General features: G+C 43.8%; 2 protein-coding genes across 2 annotated transcripts in view; both read right to left on the reverse strand.

Moving 5' to 3' along the window:
* The window catches only part of CACNA1H (calcium voltage-gated channel subunit alpha1 H), an 84,106-nt gene extending 81,138 nt beyond the window's left edge, over positions 1–2,968 (reverse strand). The window contains exon 1 of the mRNA XM_061994391.1: positions 2,849–2,968. Coding sequence (XP_061850375.1) covers positions 2,849–2,902 — 54 coding nt within the window. The 5' untranslated portion in view covers positions 2,903–2,968. The remainder of the gene's footprint in view (positions 1–2,848) is intronic.
* The window catches only part of LOC104553748 (voltage-dependent T-type calcium channel subunit alpha-1H-like), a 173,226-nt gene continuing 151,996 nt past the window's right edge, over positions 2,941–24,170 (reverse strand). The window contains exons 6-10 of the mRNA XM_061992111.1: positions 22,582–22,897; positions 9,866–9,958; positions 7,137–7,926; positions 3,055–3,261; positions 2,941–2,948 (exon numbers count right to left, since the gene is read on the reverse strand). Of these exons, the coding sequence (XP_061848095.1) occupies positions 2,941–2,948; positions 3,055–3,261; positions 7,137–7,926; positions 9,866–9,958; positions 22,582–22,897 (1,414 nt within the window). The remainder of the gene's footprint in view (positions 2,949–3,054; positions 3,262–7,136; positions 7,927–9,865; positions 9,959–22,581; positions 22,898–24,170) is intronic.

Here is a 24,170-nt window from a genome sequence, read left to right on the forward strand (position 1 = left end):
AGTCCCCTGCCCATGCTCCTGTCAGCAGGCACAGAGCACAGGAGGCCTCTCTGGGTAACACTGAACAGCTTAGTGGGAGCGAGGAAGCAGAGGAGAGACACAGAGTACCTATCCTTGTGAGTAGCTCCTAAATCCTCATGACTTGGGGAATGGCCTCCAGGTCTGCCCTTGGGAGGATGGAGGAAGAGACAATGGCAACACATACACTGCATTACACAGCCTGGAGAAGGCTCACACCTTCTGGCTTTGTAATACCTGCTCTGAGGTATAGATATTGTACATATATATATATATATATATATATATATATATATATATATACACACACACATCTGACTGGGTAGCATGTTGGTAACCAGAAAGCTGTGATTAAACCGTTTCTCCTGGAAGCATCACAGCATACCCCAAACAAGCCAATCTGATCTCCCCTTTGTCCTAACACTGTGCTGTGGGGTCATGACAGCTTTGCTAAGGCATCTTCTCCTTATCTCCACACAAAGCCAAGTCTTGCAGTCAAATCTCACATGAGTGGGGCTGCAGGTTCTGAAATCACCCTGCTTTGCTCACAGAAGCCCCTGGCTTTCACACAAAACAGTCTGGTAGCCTAAAGCCATTTTTTATTGCTTTCAGATAGACTCTCAGCCTCTGGTGATGCCCTGGAGGTCATTCTGCTGATAGGAGAATGCTTGGTCAAGGTGTTTCGAAGCTGGGCTCTGACAGCTGCACAGCTTGTTAACTCCGCTGCGTAGCACGGACCCTTTTCAGTCAGGCACATGGAAGAACTCTTACAGGTTTCACTTCAAAATTTCTCTCTTTTTATTGAGCCCACACTGGGCAGTGCCTGTGAGCAAAGTTGGCGGGAGTCTGATGGTCCATAGCCAAAAGCTTCAGAATCTTTATTGCCTTTGGCTTTCAGACAGTTTAAAGCAAATTTTTACTAGGTAAAATCCACTATAAACCTGCCGGCTACAGTTTTCCTCTGTTAGCAGCAAGGATCTAATTATCACAATTTACCTTTATTGTAGTGATTGTGGACAGACTCCATGTGATCCCTGGTCTTTCTCACTCCAGCCTCCCTAAAGCTTTTCCCCCAGCACCCATCACAGCAATATCCAAGGACTGACAAAGCTGTATCCGCCTGACAAGAGAGTATCCATGCAGAAATGCAGCCGCCGCCAGGAATGAACGGACTACTCAGAGGCTACTGACAAGGTGTATTTCCTAATTTAAAAACTTGTTGTGGAACAACTAACCAGACAGAAAGTTGACAGCAATAGCTATTTCTTTGTTGGGTTTGGATATTCTCTGCTGTAAGTGTGAATTAATTTATTGTTGCATGGCTGAGGTTCATATGTTTCAGCTGAGCACTTGCTTTTATGAAACAAAACATGTCTCAGCATTGCATATGGGGGTTTAAAGCACACAAGTAGAGAAAAAAATAAAGCAGCAGAGATCTGGAGGATTGTTTGATATCCTGAGCAGAACTTAATCCTGATCGAGAAGAAAATGCAGAGCTTCTTGTCCTGCCTTTGGATTCACCCTGCTACTCTCTCCACCTTTCTTCCTCACTCCTGAGCAGACAGACCAAGGCAGAGAGGAGGAATAGTGTTGTAAATAACTTTGACTTGGTCCTGATCCTGCAATGGAGATTTTGGGGAGACACTGAATGAATGTTTTACTATTGACCTCACAGAAGATTAATATGAAGATCTCCTGGCCTTGCTGGGATGCATTTTCTGCACCTGATACAGAGGCGGTACAAGAAGTTCCACAGCATGTCTTGAGAAAACAGTTGAAAGTAACCAGTTTTTCCAAGAAAGAAAAGCCTAGAAAAGCATCTTTCTCCAGGGTGACAAACTGGAGGTACTCAGATGACTAACTCCCTCTCCCATTGCACAGCCTCTCAAGCTTCCATCACAGAATCTTAAGGGTTGGAAGGGACCTAAAAAGATCATCTAGTCTAACGCCCTGCCATTGCAGGACCACCTAGAGCAGGTCACACAGGAACTCATCCAGGTGGGTTTGGAATGTCTCCAGAGAAAGAGACTCCACAACCCATCTGGGCAGCCTGTTCCAGTACTCCCTCACCTTCACAGTGAAGAAGTTTTTCCTTGTGTTTCTTTGGAACGTCTTATGTTCCAGCTTGTACCTGTTGTCCTGTGTCCTATCATTGGACATCATTGTGAATAGCCTGGCTTCATCCTCCTGAGTTGTCCTCAGTAGCCATTATGCTTTCTGCCATCACCATATTCACACTAATAACACAGCATGATTTCTCTTTCCTCCCTCCAAACTTTTAAAGGAAAGACCTGCTTGATCACTATGAGATGAAAATTAAGGTTCTGGAGTCTTAAGGGAGAAACTATTTTTTTTTTCTTTGTTACTTTTAGCATTGCCTGACAGTTTAAGACTTTATGTAAAGGTCCAAGATCAAAGAAGAAACTTCAGTCTGGGTTATTTGCACTATGAGGTCCACTGTGCACCACCATCACCAGACTAAAGGGGTATTTACACCACAACGATTCATGCTTATATGAATAATTCACAGCAAACAACTTCAGCAGTCAGGGTCTGAGCAACTATGTCCTAACACACTTAAATTCTCCACACCTCAGCAGAGCTGCCAGCTGCCTTCCAGCTTTTTACACTCAGAAGGATGCTCTTGCATATGCCACGCCTGCAGGATCAGGCCCTCGGACACATTTGGTGTTCCCAACTTGCATAAAAACTGGTTGCTTCTCCTCTAGCATGGCTTTGACAGTCACCCCAAGACACCACACAAGCTACCATGCCATGAGCACCTGAAACCACAGACTCTCAGGGCTCTTCAGGCTGGTCCTGCACTCACCTGCTCGTGGTACTCGATGCCCATGCTCAGCGTGTTGATAAGAATGGCTATCATAATCCCTCGGTTGAAGTACTTGCTCTCCACAATCTTCTTCAGCTTGCTGCCAAAAGCCTTCCACAGGCGGGTGACCTTATTCTTTTCCTTGGGTTTTTTCTTCTTCCTCCTCCTCCTGCTCCGCTGCTGCTGCAACTGGTCCCTGCGGTCACCGTGCCGCAGGTCCTGAGTGAACTCATAGACGCCATTGCTGTCAGAATCACAGCTGTCGGACTCGCTGAAGGCAAACTCGGGGTCCTCCAAGATGCTGGCGCAGAAGGGACAGTCCTGCAGCTCACAGGTGAGTGTGCCGCCGGGTGGGCTGGGCAGCGGGCAGGCCACGCTCAGCCCCGACAGTCGGCTGGGTGTCCGCCGCAGTCCTGCAAGGGAGACACACACCGTGAGCCACTTCATGCTCTCAACATGGTGGACGTGGGCCTGCACAGGTCACAGCGACTTCTGTCACGTCCTCAAAGGCGATATCCCAATACAGCCTTCTAGCCATCCATCTCACCAAGCAGCTCTTGCTTTGCCTTATTTTCCCCTCTGTTCCCCTCTTGCCAAGCCCTGACACACCCCCCTCTCCACAGACATGGGGCCGAGGGGTCTGTCTCCACAGAGCGCGGCAGCCATTTTGTGTTCTGCTGCTGGGGGAAGACTGATTGGCATACCTCTCGCTTTCAATTAGTTTTAATTATATCTGACCAGCCTAACATCATTAGTGGTGAGCTGAGCGCTATCAAGCTGTTACACCCAATTTAGATAGCACTTGTATTTAGCTAATAATGAGGAGGGAGAGGGAGAAATGGACTAAAGGTAGCTACAGAGCATGGATCACAGCTCAGAGAGTCATGTAGTCCCTCCAGTCTCCTTCAACCCTCCTTCAGCCTTTAATAAAGCTTAGGTGAATTCTTTGCTCGAGGCAGCAAGGACTGAGTATTCAAGGTTTTTGAAAATCAAACACATCGCCACATATATTGTAGCGTGAGGAGAAATGCTGACGGCTCTCACAGAGTATGGAGATGATACGGACAGGTGTAACTGGGAGGAATTAGAACCAGATTTTATTTCCTCATATTTAGGAATGAAATTCCTAGTTTCCTCATCTTTAGGTATTAACAACAGAAAAAAAGCCTGGTACGCTTCCTACAAAACACCATTCAAGTACCAGCGAAAACTTTCCTTGAGATTCATGGAAATAAGGTGAGGGGAAAGCTTCCCCCTATAACATGCTCCTGGTCTGGATGGGGCTGGATGGGGACACTTGATTTGGTTCTGGGGGAGACCAAGCAAAAGGCAGTGGATGCTCCAGGCTCTGGGCCCAGGAGCTTGGAGCTCACCCAGAAGTAATGCTACTGATTTCAGCCACTCCTGGCTGAGGACATCATTAAAGAGAAGGTAGCACCGAACAAAACAAAAGCACCCCATTAACTTGAAAATTACGTTGAGACAAGCATCAGAATGTATTTTGTTAGCCTAATATCACTCAGATATCACCGGCCTTCAAAACAGCCTTGCAGGAGAGCACTGTCCTTTTCCTGGTAATTACATCAAAGACTCCAGGAGGATCAGATCCCTTTACTCAACTGCAAGCAGCACCAGTGCAACACTGCACATTAGCATGGCATTTCCAATCATGACTGATCTGACGAGGAAAGACTGCAGCACAGCCACAGTAACACAGATAGCAGAGGTAGTGGGCCTGCCAGATGTCTTTTAATGCTATCAAAGTGTTAAAAATTATATGAAAAACACTGGCGCCACAGATGTCTTCAAAATACCAGAGTCTCCTTGGCTGCTTGCTAAAATAACCTCACAGCATTGCAGGGCACAAGAACACAGAGGAACAGGCTGTACTTTATGCTGTTCAATTCCACAACAAAAGAAGGGAAGAGAATACTCTCTCCCACAATTGCATCTTTCCCAGCATACACCAACCTTGTTTCCAGCTGGGGATGTGAGTGCCCTGGCTGCTAATGCCTCCTTAATGCTCTCAGTTATCACTTGTGTGCTCTCCTTGCACAAGTCTTGCAGTGAACAGACTCTGCTTGTTGACTTGTAAGAGACAAGAGAGAATTAAGTGAAATAGCTCTTTCCCCAAAGAGGCTGAGGCCACAAGAGTTGGGTGAGCTTGTGAGCCCACTTCATTTTCTCCACTGAGCACAGAGTAGGGTCTTAACACAGCTTCTTTTCTAAGTTTAGGCTACAAGGGAGAAACATGAGTTGGGAGCTGTGCCTGGCCAAGCTATACTCTTGTGAACTAGCTTATTTGGCACTTAAAGATCCTCCTGAAGCCTGGAGGATCATTTCAAAGATGGTTTCAGTGCAGAAGTGAACCTGACTCCGCTGTTAAGTGTGGCAGGAAGGGCTCTGGCAGGAGTGGGAAGGAGGGAATGGAAAGAGCCAGAGGCATGGAAGGGAAGAGCTGGACACAGACATGTTGTGTGACAGGGTTTCCAGATGGACCCGGCTGACTTGCCTCCCTTCCCAGCCCCTGTGCTCCTCAGGTTGCCAGATAAGCTGCTGCTCACCAGCCAAGCTGCAGCATCCACCCCTTCCCCTAGATATGACCACACTTCTGAAAGAGACAAAACAATTTCAGGAGATTAGTTTAAAGCATTTTGGCATCCTATGGGCCGAAATGGTTCTCTAAAAAGAGGATACTATAACTGCATTATTAATAGCAACTTCATCTAACCTCTGTCTCTCAGAGAACCACCACAGGCTACTTGAAAATCTCCTAAGTCATTGAAGCGGTCCTGGGATGTCATAGCTGGGACTAAGATCTGGAGGCTTTCTTCTCCTGAAGAGGACTCCAGCAGGAGATCCCCTTGCAAGCACGAAGAACCAAACCTCTGACTTGAGCATTGCCTCCCAAGCAACAGCTTTTCTGCTCATCCTTGCTTTCCCAGTTACGGGCTTCTGCAGTGCCTGGGCTTTTATCTGAAGGTAAATACATATTCTCATAATAACTTTCATTAACTTGCATAGTTAAAGATGAGCCAGTGATTTATATAAAGCCCTTGTTTAACAACGGAAGAACATTGCAACTAACCTTGCCCCTTTCTGCCCTCCTGCTAAGCTCCTGAGTGTACAGAAATGTCTGCCGAAGGCAATTTCTATAAACAATCCACTTTATCCTTTTGTACAGTCCACTTGAAAAAAAATACTAACAAAGACAAGCCACCCAACCTATTTGGCAAGCAACCTTTACTGTGACCCACCGCCCCCATCCCCCAAGCTAGGCTTGGTATTTTTTCAGCACATACATCACTAGGATAAATATTTGTGTCCATGCACATGCAGATAAACAGTTTTGGAAAACACAGGCATTGAAAAACAGATGATGAGTTTGGCTTAAAGAGACTTAAAAATAGAAGCTAGGTATTTTTTACTTTTTTCTGTTTGAGGGCTTATTTTTCATCCTTTAGCTTCACCCATGAGGTGAAGGACAGGGGTATGAAAGAGTCCCCAAGATGTTCCTCATTCATTCAGACTGAATGGAGCTCCACATCTGCAGGAACAGTCTTACATTTCTTCTGCATATGGGGAAAGACAAGAAGCCTGAGACCTGTAGCTTTGCTAAACTCCTGTCCTCCTATGCATCCTCTGAGGACTAGAACAGAAAAAGAGCTTGCAGTGGCATGGGCCTTGCTCCAAACTTTTTGGCAAGACGGAGTAGAAAGAAATTCAGAGGCTCAGGGGCCTGTCAGAGCAGAAGCAAGGGTTTCTAGAAGCGTCTCGTTTGAGTTCTTTCAGTGCCTCCCTGTTTTACACTTCTTATGTTTCCTATACCTTAGGGCTTGCTCTTCCCTTAGGGCACCATCTAGCAGTAGCTGGGGCTTGTCTGCTGCAGAGCTGCAGCCAGCAGGTCTGTCATTCAACACAGATATAATCCCAGGGGCTGCATAGATCTGTTTGTAGGTGGGAACAGAGGGAGAAGCTCCAGGATGTCACTAAGCACGTGAGAGGAGCTTAAAAACACATGCTTTGTAACCACAGGAATGAGTCTCCCATGGTGTATGGACCATCCTCTCTCTTGCTTTACCCAATGACTGCAAATACAAGGATAAAAGGAACAGAGCTCTCAGCCCCTCAACCTGTCTACTTCTGGCTGCAGTGTTCATTTCAAATGGCACTCACAAAATGGCGTCCGTCTTCAGCACCCTTATATGCACCTGAACTCTTGAGCCATTTGCCCTTTGCCTAGTTTTAACGAGCAAAAAACCAAAAAAATCAGTTTGTTTGTCCTTACCATGCTCTCCTACCAGTTGCTGCAGCTTCCCATAAGAATCCATGCCCGAATTCACAGGGCTATTAGCAATGGCCACGGGTGAATTGCCATTCTTCTTTCCTTTGGGAACAGGAACAGAACTGGCTCTGCTAGTTGGAGAAGGCAGGATGGTAGGATAGTTCATGTTGCCATGGTTGGAGAGTCCGGCAGTCAATTTAATGCTTGCAGGGGCATTGGAAGACTTACAGTTCACTTGTGGTCCTTCAACGTGACAGTCTGCATGGTAAATGCTGTGCACGGACTCCGAGTCTGGAGGAGGAGCGGGACTCTGCAAGTTGGGTGATGGAGAAGGAAGCATCAACTGGCCTCCGGGTTTCATGACCTTCAGTTCCAGGTCGCAGATCTCAGGGTTGGAGCGTGGCCCGCGAGGGCTCCCATTGCTGATGTGATAGTGGTGGTGGTGGTGGTGATGGTGATGGTGGATGAGGTGGTGTATGGAGGTGATGCGCTTTTTGCCTCGGTGGCTTTGCCCATTTGTGGTGCTGTTTGGGTTCACTTTTTTCCGGCGCTTACTCTGCCAGTTATTGTACAGGCGTATTGTCCGTCGCTTCACCTTCCTGAAGATGTGGCAGATGTACTTGAGCAGCTCCTCGTAGCAGCTACCTGGCTCTGAGAAGCTGGCAATTGTGCTGTCGTTGGAGAGGTAACGGGCTCGTTGCTCCTGCATCAGCTGGTTCTCCCGCTGCTTTGTTTCAGAAAACTGTGTTGCTATCACAACCAGGCACAAGTTAATCATGAAGAAGGAACCAACCTGGAGAAAACATGGGGAAAAGAATTAGCAGAGACTTTACAAAGCAAGACACGCTTTTCACCAACATACGCTGCCTGGACTTGAAGTGTGGTTCTTAGAAATCCTCAGACTTCCAAACATGCCAAATCTCAGGGTCTGCTCACCAAATGTTATGTCAACATGTTCCTGAGCTGCTAAATCAGCTTCTAAGCCAGTTTCTATTATTTTGGCAATGGCAAAGAAAGCTGTTAACAATAGCCTTCACCACTTTCCTTCCCTCAACAGTAATGACATTTGCTACTAATGCAGGGTGTCTATAATGCAATGCAACCAATTACCACCACAAAACAGCTCACTAGGAAACACCCAGCCAACCTGCAAGGAAAGATGGTCTGAAACCCAATTGGTGCTGTGCTGAAATCATCTCTTCTCTTCCTCTGTCACTTCCCACCTTGGCACAGAGCATCCTCATTTTGAGGAGGACAGTCAGGGTCCATTCATCTGTGACCTTGTACTCTTGTACCTCTTCAACACAGAGAAATGCATCTCCAGGACTTTTAGTGCTCCTAGAAAGGCCTGATTTCTCATCTGTTTGAGTTGGTGTGTTCTTGTCCCAAGGACAAGAACCTAAGGAACAAGTGACCTAAGGCTACATCCTTCTCTCAGCTGTTGAGTCCACAAACTGTCTTTTTACCACTTGGGTTCATAAATCAGCCAAGGGGAAAATGTCAAATATTCACATCAGAGAATCAGTGCCCTTAGGCGTGAAAAGAGACTGACGTCAAGGAAGTGTTACTGTCTACATGGCCAAACCTCTGTGCTGCGCTCAGTAGGAAACATATGGATTTAATCTGGACCATTGTTTGGCCAACCCTCAGGGGAGGCCATTGGGAGGTGGTTTGCAGTGCTATTCTTCAGCTTGTAATATCAGTCTGGATACTGTTTGAGAAGCAGCAAGGGTGCCATTCCCAGCTTCAAGTGACTTAGAGATTAGTCACCTCATGGCTTTTATGCAAGGATCCATATGTAGAGAATGGTTTAAAAGAGTGGAGCGTAAGTCTCTACTATGCCCGGGCCATTGCTGAAGGCTCTGAAATCACTGTCTTCAGAATGCTATCCATTACCTGGAAACTTCCACACTGTTCTGACTCATGCCTTTACCACCGGTGGCGGTAGCTGTGGTAGTTTGGCTTCCCACGGCCTTCAAAACCACATTGATGAAGATGGGGTTTTATATAGAGAACATCCAGAACAAAAGCACTTTGAAGGGCCTCTGTCCCATGTCCTGACTGACATCTACATGGTACTTTTCCCTCTGTTCTCTTCCTGACTTAAAAGCTTAACATTTCCATGGATGTAGACCCCTGGAGAAAGTTGTACCAACTGTAAAAAAAAAACTTTGCTAAAGTGAAACGGCAGCTTCTGAAAGCAGCCTCCATCACCTCCAGTGAGTAATACTTTGTTTTTAGTAACGACAGCACCATAAGACCTCAGAAAGGTGGACTGCTGTTAATACTGTTATTTAAAGTAAAGACTATGGTGAAGTTCAATAGTTTGAGGGCCCTTCACTGAGATGAGGTGCCCTCTGTCACACTGAGGAGGCTAAAGGAAGAAAAGCTACAGCTTCTCCACTTTTTATTCCAATCAGCAGTTGCTTGGCCAAGGCACAATAGCTAGGATGCATCAAGGTGACAACACCAAGACTGGGAGAGTAAGAGGGAGGGGAAGACCATATGGCTTGACAAGCTGTGCCTATGCATCACATGTGACATTAAAAAGGACTGTTGCAGCCAATAATCTGTCCCCTCAGCACTAATGACAACCTGCATGATAACGCTTTATGGCAGGAGAAAAGCCTCCCACTCTGAATCCTAGCTTGCTCTTCTCTGTGAAAAGCACAGGGAACAGCTTTACCCCTCAAGGACAAGGAATGGGGGAGCATCTCACAGTTCATACTTACTATTATAAGCAATATAAAATATATAAAATTGTAAAAAGAATGTGCATCCATCACATAATACATGATGTCAACCCATCCTTCCAGGGTTATAACCTACAGGAAGACAGAGAAAGAAACTGTAAGTACAAAAGTCAACCAAAAGTTAGTAAACAACAATCTTCTGATAGTGCCTGGTACTCATCGCTCCACAGCATCTATCAGGATCCATCCAGACCTGCTGCACTTCTCTTCCCATTTGGCTTAGGATAGTAGCAACGTGTGACCAAAGTACTGGCCTGAGGTTTCTGCAGGAATCTAGTACAATTAAAATGATAAAACATCTGAAAGTCTGGTTCTGAGCCAGCACCAAAGAATTCCAAGGAGGGTTAGAAACAAAGCAGAAGTCTCTCTGTGCAGAGATCTGGTCTTCTACCTTAGGCTCCTGTCTTTTTGACACTACTCATAAAATTCCAAAGTTCTTGAGTCAATTTTGTTTCTGTAAAACCAATCTCTTTGTGATTCCTACTGGCTCACCGTTACAACTGGCTCACCAACATCATAGTGGGAAAGCATCTGAATGGAAGAGAGTTACCTTAATTAAATGTAGAATTGATTTCATACTCATTTTCTCAGTCTTCCTTCCACTAAAAAACGAAGCTGAGGATTTAATTAACACCACACAGACTGTGTGCAGAGCAAAGCAAATTCTGCCATGTAATTTACACTTCTTATTTAGATAAAACATACCGAACTTATAGTGCTATCTTGCTACTAGACCCAGAGCTGAAATTCCATCACAATTTCCATCAAAATCAAAGCCCCTGTCTGAATTTACTCGCACTGATGCTGTGCCTAACATGAGCCTTGGTGGTGGCGGTCTGGTGTAAGCCCAGAACTGCCACCCGCCTCCAATTTCAGTGGCATTGTTCCCAATTTAAACCATGTTTGCAGTGAAGGAATTGTGAATTGGTTTGCTGTGAATGAGGAAAGAATCAAGCCTTATTGGTGTAGACTTGTGTATGGCACACACAGAAAAACTGATCCGTAACACACTTGCTGCTGAGTCAGTGAATAAATCAATGTGCTTGTCAGGCCTGAAGCATCGAACAAAAACACTTTCAGGGGACTCTGACATGAATCTTTGCCACTTTTATCCTTTTTTTTCCCACTCAGGGAGCTGGAAGAAACTCCTAAATATGAATCTTTGGTATATGCCCACATCTGCATTGCTGTACACACAACCATCAGCACTCACAGTTTCCCTGAGACTGTTAGAGCATCTTGCATGAGCTCATGGGTGTTAGAGAAGAAACAGTACTTACTCTTGATTCTTCTCACCCTAAAGTCAAATGTGGTGATTTCTCACCAGCAAGTTTTCAAACCTCCTTCCCACATGGAATCACACGTAACTTAACACCCACCATGAAGCTGAGTGAGAACCAGCCAGCGAACACAGCTCCATGCTAAAAACAATAAACATGATCTGCCAAGGAGCAGGTAAAAATTGTCTCTGCAGCTGTTTTATTCTGTCAGCATTGCTAAAAGACTTTGAACAATCAAGTCTGCTGATATGCTGGCTGCATTTACACAAACTGCACTCACCTCTCCTGGTCTTTATTACAGGCATAATGTATTCTTTCATCTCACATCCTTGCTGCTGGTTAGTGATGTACAGGTAACAAACAGTAGCATTAGGCTTCCAGTGGCATGGGATTAACAAACCTGTGGTATAAAGTTTTCAGCAACACTTTTTTTTTGTGTGTGGTTGCAAGTGCTGTCATTCATCCTGGAGCCTGAGAAAGGAGCTAAGCCATCTGGGCAGACACAGGCAGGAATCAGTCTGTTCAGTGGTATGAAAAGGACAAGCAATCTAACCCAAACTGCCCTTTTCTGCCTTTCCTCTAACACAGTTGAAACATTGAGATAAAGTGCTTTTTGGTCGCATCCTTTGCCTGTGCAGACTGTGCATAGCAACCAAGCATCTCTTGCACTCAATGCCTGGGTAGGTTTATGGGCAAACTGGAGGGATCAAGTTGGGAGGCAACACGAGGCTAAACCAAATCTCTGCCAACTACCTACGAACTGCTGTTCAAAATCCTCTCCCTACCTTCATGTCTACTTAGACGGACATTTTGGAGTCAGGTTGCCGCAGCTGGCACAGCAGGTGCTCCATCCATTTACACTTGGGAAGAAAAATGAGCCCAGGGACTCAAACATATTGGATACACCTCTTCATTGAATTTGCATTTGGCTGACAATCCTCAGATCAAATGTATTAAAATAATTAAACACAGAACCCTGTGTACTAAAGGAGTTACCTGAGGGCTGCTGTTGGGCTTCTATGGGTGCTGCCAGCTCCCTACCTGGGAAACAGCTGCTGAGACAAGAGTGAGGGCCAACCAACTGTTTTATATATATACATTTTTCTTGCATGCTAGAGAGCATTTTCAGCAAGAATCAATCAACACACCACATTTCTCCTCTGGAGGGCTGAAAAATCTCATCCAGCTCTCAGAATATTTAAGGTCTAATTAGAATTTGCATTATTTACTACTCACTTGTAAACCAAGGGAATACAGGAGAGATAAACAGACTGATGGGCTTTTATTCTCCCATTTGACATCTTTATGGATTTACTCTTGGACTCTCACCCAGTATAAACGCAGTAGTACCTAGAGGAAAGGTTCCCAAGCTGCTGAGGATTAGAGAGTACTAGCAATCCTGTAAGACAGCATGCTTACAGACATCTGTCTTCTTTTTTTTTAATCAAAGAGCTCTGGAGAAATGCAGAATAACACACATGCAGAGCCACCTGCCAGGACTGGAAAAGTTTCTAGGGTTTTCACAGCCTGATTCTTGCAGCGTTGTGGGCTTCTTTCCTGCTGGCCTTTAAAGTGCTCCAAATGAATACATTTTTACCAACTCCAAGATCTCATTGCATATCCTCAAGCAAGGCCTCAGTGTAAATGGGAATTAGACTGAATTTGCAAACAGCTGGTCTATACACCACAAACTAAACTCTTCAACAATTTTTGGAAGCAAGTCAAAGATGTCTGCACTGGTGCAAGGTTCGTTGCTTAAATGCACAGTTGGACCCTACACACTTACTCTCAGACCAGCTGAAGTCAGAGGGAAAGCATGCAACTCTCACTATTCTCCCAAGAACATGGATATATTTTTTCAGTGCTGCTTTGCCTACTGTTCCTCTCTTGGGGCACCCTGGATGCAATATCACCTACTTCGCTAAGGAAAAATTACTTTCTCCTCTCTTCACTTTCCAATCTGATTAATCCAGTTAACTGAAGATTCAGCACTTGGCCCTCCAAGCCCTTTATAGATGTCTTCCAAGGACCTGGAGCACCTTTCTTGTGCTTTCCAATCTCAATAATCCATTCTCAGTAATTAAATTCTGTTCAAGCCATGGTTGTTCACAGGCAGACACATTAAACAGTGTCTCCAACTGCACCAGTTCAAAGCTTCCAATAAATGCAACATACAATTACTTATCAAGAGAGAGAAGAAGGCAAGAAACATGTTTCCTAATTCTGCTTAGATGAAAAAGATGTGCAGGATATGGGGCACATTAAAATTGGCAGCTGCAGGGAAATAGCTGAATGATTCCATTAAGGTGATTGGCAAGGTTCTCTGGGAGGGTGCTGCCAACTCTTATCACATGCTGCAGACCCACTGGGAAAGAAGATATTGCCCCCATAGCATGGGGAAGTGGTTTGTGCTGTTGAGGGACTGTGACTATGGGCAGAGAACAGATTTACCCTCTAACTGATCAGAGATCATCTTCGATGCTCAGTCAGATTCTCTTTGCCTCTCTACCTCTTACACAGTAGGTCCAGGGATGAGATAAATCATTTGTCTCCCCTTAATACCTATGAGGCCAAGTACTAAAGCCTTGTGTCATGTGTCTGATCTCTGTCCCCCCCCACTGCAACAATCTAACAGAAAGCCCACTCAGGTGAATGTAAAGGCAGATTTTGGCTTCATTGATCTTTGGCTTGGACACTAGTCATGCTGTCCCCAGTCAGGCACTCCTTGATCACCATTCTAATATGAGTTGCATGAAAAGGGACAATCAGATTATTTATTTTAATGTCTTCTGTTCTGTGATTCTGCTCCTCCTGGTTTGCTCATGCCACAGTAATTTCATCAGTTGTAACAAAGATGCTCGTCTGATTTATAGGAACATAATTGGGGACAGAATTAGGTCTTCTAGTCAAGCTAATCAGAATCAATCTCAAACTCCAGAGTGAAAATCACAAGGGAGATGTAGATTAGAGACACTGGCAATTAGCTCAGACCTCCTCATTGTTCCCAGGGAGACAAGAGGTTTACATTGTGGTTTTTTTTTTTTCTGGGGTCACTTCAACAGTCTCTGCAGAACAATTTCTCTTATTGTGTCAAGAAGTTCTCATCATAAAAATCCTTGTCTTTGAGCACTGCCAAAATTTTTGCAAGGTCTTGGCTATAATTCATTCAAAAGCAGGTTATTTTTTGCTTTAGTGTCAGTTAAGAAAAAAAGAATCAAATAACGGAAAAAGACTAACACCCAAACTTCAACACAAACTACTTTAATGAGTAAATTCAAACACTGAATTATTTTCTGTGTATTAGAAAGCACTAATGGCTAATGCCAGATGGACTGCTGCAGACAGAAATCGACCTTGAGGTGCCACTAATCAATCGAGGAAAGTTTGGAAAATTACTGTGTGAACTGAAGCTGAAAAAATGGTAAGAACTGAATGCAGAGCATGTAAAACTCCATCCTGCCCTCATCTTTCTCATGGCAAGATTTCACCTCATGATTACTTGAACAAAATTCATTTGTAGAGACAGCCCCCCTAAACATAGGAACTAAAATCAGCAGCTCACACTTGGTTCAAATCCCCTATAAAGCCTAATTCTAGCCAACAAGAATTTCCTTGGTGGTGTATTGCAGGGGCTTGTTCAACTCGGTGCCTGGCCAAAGCAGGAGATGATATAGAAAAACTCAAGTGTTTCCAAACCATTTGAAGTGTTCATCTTAATTGATAGCTACAATTTGCACACAATCACTTTTTCTTTGGCCTAAATTGGGTCCTTTGGGGACCAGATGGGCATTATCTGCATCAAAATCAATTATGCTGAACCAAACAGCAACTCTGAGGGCTGCCATGACTATTTGGTTTTATTTGCTTTTTATCTCAGTATTTCCCTGGCCCTGCTGCAAGAGGTTTTTTGGTTTTTTATTTTTATAAACCCCATCAAGATAAGATTCAGTGATACAAACTGTGAGTGCTATTAATTACTGTGATGGTCTCAGTAAGCTTTATAAGGCCTTTCTGAAAGCCTCTTATCTATGTATCCTGCCCTCTTGGGCATATCGATTTGGCTAGCAAGCACTGACCAGTGAATAATAGAGTATTCCTTTTCTGTACATAGAGTGCTTGGCAGCTAATCAAATTACTATTTTTGAAGACAACTTCTCAATTTTAATTACTTCCTCATGACACATGTTGTTAAGTAACTTTAAGCAGGTTTTACTATACAGAGTAATGTCCCCTGAACAATTGCTTTTCCCTTCACTTCAAGGGCCTGCCTACTTTCCAAAGCAACTTTAGCCACTTCTTTATTAATTGAGAGTCCTGCAAAGCACACATATGCTCTGAGAAGTGGCCCCACAAATACAGAAAAAAAAGGAAACTGTACAACCTTGCATGTCTTGGATTCATTCTCTCTCAAATTTGCTCCATATAAATGCAATCTCTGGTCAGCATTGCCAGTTCACAATGAATATTGAAAAGCCAAGTGCAGCCAATGTGGAATAAAGTTGGAAATGTTCACTGATGTTGTTCATGGTGGTCCAAAAGCTCATGAAAGTGATTCTATGGGCTTAATAATGGCATAAAACCTCAACAGCTTTTGCTGTAAGAGGAATCTTAGTTGCTGTCTCCCCATTTCACACTACATAATGCAAGATCCTCATCCCATAGCAAAAACATCGCTGATTTCAAATGACTGCTGCTTATAACAAATCACATGTCGGCCCATATTCATGAGGTTTGATTTCCTGTGATAGTTATCCTCTGCCTTCATTGTTTGTGCAAAGTATCTTATGCACAGGGAATGTATTTAACTGTTTAGCTTCAGCAATAATGAGTCCATTACCATAGGGAGAGACATAAATCAGAGTTTTGTAGCAGAGCAAAGCTGAAAGATGAAGAATCTGCAATGAAGGGAAGGGAACCAAAGCAAACTGAGATCCTTGCTTGCAGCAATTAGAAGAATGACAGCACTTCTCCAGACACCACTGTTTGGAATAAAGCAGTGGTTTGGGGGACTGTCTCAAATACAAAAATCAAGAATTTTTGTTATTCTCATTGTTGGACATTGTTGAGACTACTAGAGACAAGAGTGAACAACTTCAAGTACAATTAGCCCTCTGTAGAGGACTGTGACACAACACACATTTCAGGTGTCCAAGTGTCTAAGCTTTACCCATTCACACTAGTCAGAGTGGGGGGTGTCTTGTTCTCCTGTATGGATCTGCCATCTCAATGTAGTCTGGTGACAGTTGTGTGGGGACATCAAGTAAGTCTACCCTGGGCTATGTACCACTCACAGTGCAAGGTGCAACAGCAGCAACTGACCACAGAGCAGGTTTGGGACAATCAAGCCAAATTAAGATTTCTCTGTAAGAACTATTGATGTACCTCAAACCCAGTAGCTTTTCCACACCTAACTGGACTCTGGATTAGGCCGTGGCTTGCTGCAGGCATCCCTCTTCCTGCTCTGAATACAAGAATCTATGATTGAGGTAGGATGAAACTTTTCCAAAACCACAGAGGTTGCAGGTGGTTTCTGTGCCATGCTGGATCCCTCCAATACCTCCCATAGGTTAGCAGGCCCAGACCTCAAATCAAGATGGCCTCTCTGACTTGTGCTGTACGGGACAATTTCTTCTAACCTTCAAAATGAAGGAGACTTTTCAAAAGCAACCAGTCCTCTTGGAAGCACACTCTGAGATGCTTTAAAGGGGTTGGATATTTTTAGATTGGGTATTCAGCATGAAAGCTCTTCAAATGCAGAAAATTACATTTATTTGGCTGACCAAATTAAAAAAAGCAACAGCAACAAAACTCAAACCCCATCATTTAGAGCGAAATATTTTTTTCTGATCCAAAACAGATTCAAGGATAGTGATAAAGCATCATTTTGAAGCAGTGGAAATGAAAAGCTTAGAATTCCTTTCTCGCCAAATTGAACACAGATAAGCACTGTTGACACATATCTCCAGCTTAAAGAATGAACCATTTGACAAAAAAAAGTCCTCATGGCAGAAAAATTATCTACTCAATGAACTCTGAAAACATAGGCACCCAGTGAGATAGCTGCTTCTGAAAAACATAGCCCACAAAAATTACATGTTGCATACATAAATACAACTGCAGTTGGAAGCCTCAGGCTCCCTCACTTCCTTCTGTTTCAGTGTGCCTTTGGCTTTTCCCCCAAATAGTTAAGAGTACTAGAAGCAGAAGACCAGAGGTTGCAGCAGACAGGCAAGAAAGTGTATTTGCAGCATTGTGCATATGATACTTTTGAAGCACTGGGGAAATAATTCCTGAGCTGTCATTTTGTAAGGAACTTGGCTGAGGTACCCTGAGGTCCCATCAACAAAGCATCAGAAACAAGCCCCCAGAAGGGCCCTATTAATACCCATCTGAGTGACAACCCAGCTGAGAGGAAGATGTGCAAGTAGGAACCAAGAGGAATGATCCTGCCAACTCTGTCCTACCAGAAGGCTACAGAGCATAGGTTTATGATTACTGTAAAGGAAAGTGACATTAGAGCTTCAGGTCTTGTCTTTTCAAACAAGATCTTTTCTTGACTGTGTGACAGTATAGATGAGGAGGGACTCCAACTCATTTTTGTGTTTGTCCAAAGCAGAAGTGCATTGAAGGGCATATAATTTTTCATGTAATTTGAATAGAAGAGGTGATTCCTGTTACAGATTTAGCAGAAAGGTTTCCAGGAAAGGGAGAAATCCTTGGGGAAGATTTTCAATCACGATGAACAGAGGCTGAAACATTGTGAAGTGGGCAATGGCTGTGGAATCATTCAGGGCAGCAAACAATAGTGAAATGAGACAAATGAACCTTCGTCTTTCCAAATCTGAAAGCTCATCCCGTGCTCTGTACCTTCTCAGCTGGCCCATCGACAGGCACAGCTAGCAGGGGTGCACATCCTGGCAGAAGCAGAGTCAGCAACAAGGAGAACAAAACAAGCTCCTCATCAGCACATAGCACAGGGTCAAAATGAATAAATCCTTGATGGGATTGAGATAGCTTAGACAAGTTCCCAGGGGCTTTTTTGACAAGCTAGAGCACGGAAGAGGTAACTTCACATCCAAACAAAAGGATTATTTCAGCAGGTGGCCTGCAGCATACGGCTGTCACTGCCAGCTGTCACACCTGCCTGGGCAGCCTGCCATCGCCTTAGGAGTACAGTATCCATAGAAGGACAAATGAAGGAAGAAGCGAGTGGCAGCAATTCCCCTACTTTCCCACCCAAAACTTGTTCTGTCTCCTGAGCTTGTCACCCAGACCTGTAACATACCTGTGGCTGTAACATACTCCTAGTTTTGGTGAGACCTGGTGCAAAAAGAAGTTCTCCATGTAAGCACACTAACAAAGTAACACCTTGAACTCTTGCTCCTGCTGACAGTTTCTTTAATTCTCCTCTATTTCCAGACATCTTTCTTCATAAGGTGATTCAGTTTTTCCTTTCCTGGACATTCTTATGCCATGTGCCTGCTGGGCTGTCTTCAGCTCTCATGAACACAAACAGGATTTTTTTTTTTCCTGACAGCATTGAGGGGGCTGCTGAATGCAAAACAGCCTCCTCTGAGAACTCCCTTGCTAGGGCCTTCTGATGATGGACCAGAGATATGTTACTTGTATGACTTGATTAACTTGTTAACTGAGATGTCTTCTTAAGTAAAACCTCATAGAAGCAATATGCACTCAGAACAACATAAGCCAGAAACAATCATAAATCTGAGAACTGCACACAAAAACTAATTTCAAGAGGGTCTTTCATTAAGGAAGCTACTTAGAAATCACAACTATTTCTGAGATAATGCGATGAAGAGGCCATGGAAAAGGTAACTCGGCCAGCATCAGTAGTGTCAGAGTCCTTCGGAATTGCCAGTTGAATCTTTTCTCTTGTTTTGGGTGGACATTTCCTGAAACATCCATATAGTTTTTTTCCCCATACATTTGCTCTCAAAGTTCAGTCCTTACAACTATATCCTGGAAGGAGGCACAGGGGAACAGCTTGTTCCCTTCACCTCATCTTGGTTCTGCCTAGTTGATGGCCACTGCTCCTTCAACTTTGCCTTGTTAGTTTTGCCAAAAGCATTGCCTGCTTATGTAAGGTGCTATTGTAGGTCTGACTTTTCTGCAGGTCAGACATGAAACCATCTCAGCAACAGTTCGGTGGTTTACCGAGTAGTCTAAATCACTATTTTCTTCCCAAACCGTGTATCTCACCAGTCACCCTAATCCAGTTTGTTTTAATGGGGTTTCAGGCCTGGACATGCCGAGACTGAGGGTTAAGAAGGTGACAGTGTTTTAGTCGCTCCTTTGAGAATGTCAGTAATTCAAATTAAATTGGACTTTGGTTAGGTGGGTAATTCATCATTTGCAGTGTGACAACAATACCTGCAATTACTGTTCTTATTGTTGCGGCTGAAATTCATGTGCAATAGAGGGATCTTAATATCATGCCAAACCTCACAGTTAATTTAGGTTCTATCTCCTTTCATTTACTCTGTAATAAGCTAATTAGTTCACGTAATTTGCCATTGAATGTGCCTTTGTAAGAAATATATACATGAATTAGTCTATTACACAACAAATGAGGGGAATCAAAACATGAATCATTTGCAGGATTACATAAGGAATTATTATCCTTTCAAATACCCTTAGATTGGACCATTGTCTTTATTACCTTAAGACTTCATTTGTGCCAGGTTGGTTCTCCTATCTGATGCCTCTGACTTACTCTTCTGTACTTGGAAGGTCAACCATGCATTTCATGGCTAGGTACACCTGGCTGCCACATGCCAGGTTACTTGCAAGTTCAGGGTCAGTATTCTGAAGTTAAACGTCTTTCAGCTTGGCTGCTTAAATCCAAATTCTGGCAGCTGAAAGAGCCTGGCCATAACTGCTAGCCTCCTGCCCTGGCACTCCATTTGAAAGCACACTCTGGAGTAGAAATCTTCAGACTTCCCTGTCAAAGTCTGCTTTTGATTTTGTTTGTTCATAGTATCAAACTGTGCCCTTGGAAACTCTTGGGCACGATCTGCAGTCACTGCACTTGGAGGCTTCCTTTGAACCTCACCTGTGGCACTCATTTCACCAACCTCCCTTCTGACAGCTCTTAAACTGTGTTGAATTTCCAACTCATTCAGGATAAATCATGAGGGATGCTCTATCCAGCTGTGTCCTAAGATTGCAATTATGCAAACTGGAGGCTTGCCAGATCTTGAGGTTCAGTCCACCATTATAACTCTTGCAAAGTACCACATATTCATTATTCCCCAGAAAGGGTCAGGACAATTGGACCAGTCTCATCCAGAACACAGTAGAGTGCTTTCTGCCTAGTAATTTAATATCAATTCACAGGGAAGCTCCCAAGCTACTAAAACCATCAGTTCTACTTTCTGCACTGCTTACTTTGACACATCATCTAACTGCTGACCTGGTGCTACTCAGCTTCAACTATTGAGTGTAATGAGAGCACAACTCAAAAGCTTTATTTGGTAAATGTTCTCTGCTTGTAGCAATTGTTTGGATTTAGCATCCAGTCACTTGCAGTAATGATTTATTCTTTCCATATCAAAGCCAAGCAACCATCTTACTCCCAATGGTTTCTTCTTTACCTGGAGTTACATTGTTTTCAGCTTCTAAAAATGAGTCCTTGCTTCTAAAAGGAATAAAGATGCAAGAACAGGTTGTGGTCAGACATACTCTTTAGCATTTGGGTAGCCTAAGCAGTACCAAAACCAATCATAAACCCCCTTGCAGCTGCCAAAATGATCTATGGATACAAAATCCAACTATGCCAGGCACTCTGCTCCACCCAAAGGAATCGGTTGAAACCTCTGCTGTGACTGGTGTGTACTTTCTGGCTTAAAACTGTACATTTTTTTGGCTAAGGAAGTGAAATGCCAACACGAAATGAAAACTTGCAGCATGCTAAAAGGCTCTGGAAGCAAGAAGGAAGCAGGACCCCTCGAAAAGCACTTGCTCATTTTGAATGTATTGTGCAACGCATTGCCCTCTGCCCTTTCCCTGGTGAGAATATTGCTGCCTCTCGGTGGGAGCCAGGCAGGACCTCCTTGGCACATCCATCAAGCACTGTCAAAGAACTATGCAAGAGCAGAAAAAGGAGAATGCAAGTGCAGCCCAAGACCCATCTACTATTCTTGCTTTGATTTTCCTCTTTACTTTCTACATCTCACTACCAGTCAGGAATATTCAAACCTACTGTGGCAGCTCCTCTCTTGACATACTAATTCCACAAAAGAACCAAAGCATTTAAAAAGCCCTAGCCTAGTAGAGACTTGGGATCTCTCTGAACCTTTCTGGATTTGATCTTAAAACTCTGATACCAGCTACAGTGTGATTCAAGATGTGCTACTGAGATGGTATGAGAGCAGACAGATGCTTAGAGCAAGCAATCTCCCCTTTACAACTCCCAGATGAAAACTGAAAGTTATTAGGTTCATATTACAATATGACATTAGTAGGAACTTCATAAATGAAATTTAGAGCTCTGAATGAGTAATTATTAATCACTAACAAAACTAGAAGGAGGTTTTTTTCCTTTTAGAAATAGATGTCACCTACACTTTGGGAAGACTAAATATAACAGGGCACCTAGCCAAAAGCATAAAAATCCCCTGTATTAAAATCAGAAAGTGCAAACAAAAACATGGAAGACAGCACATGAGTCCTTTAAAATAGGCTAACCCCATTTTAGATCATGGCCTCTGGACTGTGTACATGAGCTATCCAAAGTTCCAGAGCTACAAATGCTTTGAAAATGCTTCAGCTGCTGGAGTGCTTCTGTCACCTGTAAAGCTCCCCCAGTCTGAGCAGAAAGCACTTTGGTCTCCAGTGAAGAGCTGTACAGGTGTCAATCAAGACACTCAAATTCCACGAGTGCAATCTCTTCATAGGTATTCTAGCCAGGACACATTTGTTCCTCCTTCTAGCATAGCATGCTAATCAGTATAACCGTGTAATACTAGAATCAAGCCCAAATCATGCCATTGAACTAGTTCCTATGTTTTAGAATGATATTAGGTATTGCTTAACAACTTTGACAACACTCTCCAGTTCCTGATAGCACAGCAATAAAAAGCCTAACTCTCAAAAATCCCTGGAATTTATACAGGTCTGATTTGCAGTGTTAGAACTTGCCATACTTTTGTCTGCCTCAATAAGTATTTCCCCTCCTATTCTGAAGTGCACTGAAAAAAATGACTGTTCTCTCCAAATGCCCTCTCGCAACATTTGTGTGGGTTATTGTCTGATTCATTTACTCGATGCACCTTTATTTGTAGTTTCACACAGGTACAAGCAAATTCCTTTCTCCTCTGATTCATCTATCAAAATCTTTCCAAGCAAATGATGACAAAAGAAAAAGAAACAGGAAAATCTTTAGGAGAATCCTACCTGAAAAATAGCTATCCAGGCATATCCAATATTATCAAAATTGATAGCTCCGTTGTGCGGGTTTACGTCCCCTGCCATGCATACGTTGTAATACTGGTTCCAGTTTATGCAGGCATTCCTGCTGCTGAAGTCAGGGTTGTATAAACTTGGGGTGTAGGAGTCCATGCTCAAGGTGCACTCCACCTTGTACTCCTTCCTGTTTGGGATGTTGGAGCATTTCTGCATGCCGTTCTCACGATGCGATGAGCAGATGAACGGGTTTTCCTCTGCTTCGTCTGTCCGGTAGTATGGATGCAGGAAGGTAAGGTTGTACGTCCTGGAGAGGGAAGAAAGAGGAGGATGAGAACAAACAATGCATCCCTTCTTCCAGCAGCAGCAATAGGCACCTGCTTCTGTCCCTGGTTTCATAGAATGGTAGGGGTTGGAAAGGAACTCTAGAGATCACCTAGTCCAACCCCCCTCCAGAAGCAGGTTCACCTAGATCAGGTCACATAGGAACATGTCCAGGTGGGTCTTGAAGACCTCCAAGGAAGGTATTTCTCCTCTGCCCTTCAGCCCCACCAGACTGGCAAGCCACAGCTGAGACATCAGCCCTTACCTTTATCTACAAAGCTTTTTGCATCCTGTAAGGCACCAGTGATCTTCCAGTTAAATATCAGCACAAGACTTCCCAGGCAGTTGAAAGAAGAGGGTATAGAGAGAAAACTCCCAGCAGATCATGGGCTTCCCAAACTTTTTGTTTCAAAGGATTTTAAGATGGCTCTTCTGATCTTCAAAACGTGCTTCAGAAAGGCTGATGGCAAAGCAGCTTTCCAATAAATTTGCCCCTCAGCAAGTCTCAGTTAAAGCTGAACTTTAACAAGGAGAGAACTGGCCACAGGCCATCTCCAGTTCCTTCTCTACTTCCATAAGAAAAAGCCCACATGAATAGGAACTGTATGCTACCACGTATCTGACTTAATTGGCCTGGATAAAGTTTATGGCTCTGTTACAGCTAAGATAAGCAGTGCTCTAATTGCAGCATGGCAGGGATGTGCCTTTTCCCCCAAGGGTGCTCTGGGGCAGATCAGCGAGCAAGCAGAGCCCAGGACTTTTCATGCTGTTTGATTACCATCACTGAGACCCCGTTGGCACTTGCACTGCTTCAAATGAGAAGGTGCAAAGTCCTAGAGCAGACTTTATCTGCTGTGTTCAGAGCTGCAGGGATCTAAGATGCTATATAATCAGTCAGCAGATAAGGGAAAAAGCAACACACAAATTATAAGATGTGGGGAGAAGGTAAGCAGGTAATTCTTCAAGACAGGACAGATTATTTTTATCTGCTTCTGAATGTACCTAACTATTGAATAAATCTGGCTCTAATGAGTGCCAAATTGGTGTTATTCCACACAATTGCCTGAAATTGCTCCCCAAAACTCATGAGTCAAGCAGGAGTCACTCAGCCACTGCACTTAGGGGAGAGAGGAATTGCTGCAGGGCAGAGCTGAGGGGGTATTAACACTGAACAACCATTCTGGGGAATTGTGTTCTCCTCCATCAATTAACTCCTTTCCATGGGTGTTGAGGGTTCATCCAGCTTTCAGAACAAG

Source organism: Colius striatus, chromosome 3, assembly GCF_028858725.1.
Source record: "Colius striatus isolate bColStr4 chromosome 3, bColStr4.1.hap1, whole genome shotgun sequence".
Taxonomy (NCBI): domain Eukaryota; kingdom Metazoa; phylum Chordata; class Aves; order Coliiformes; family Coliidae; genus Colius; species Colius striatus.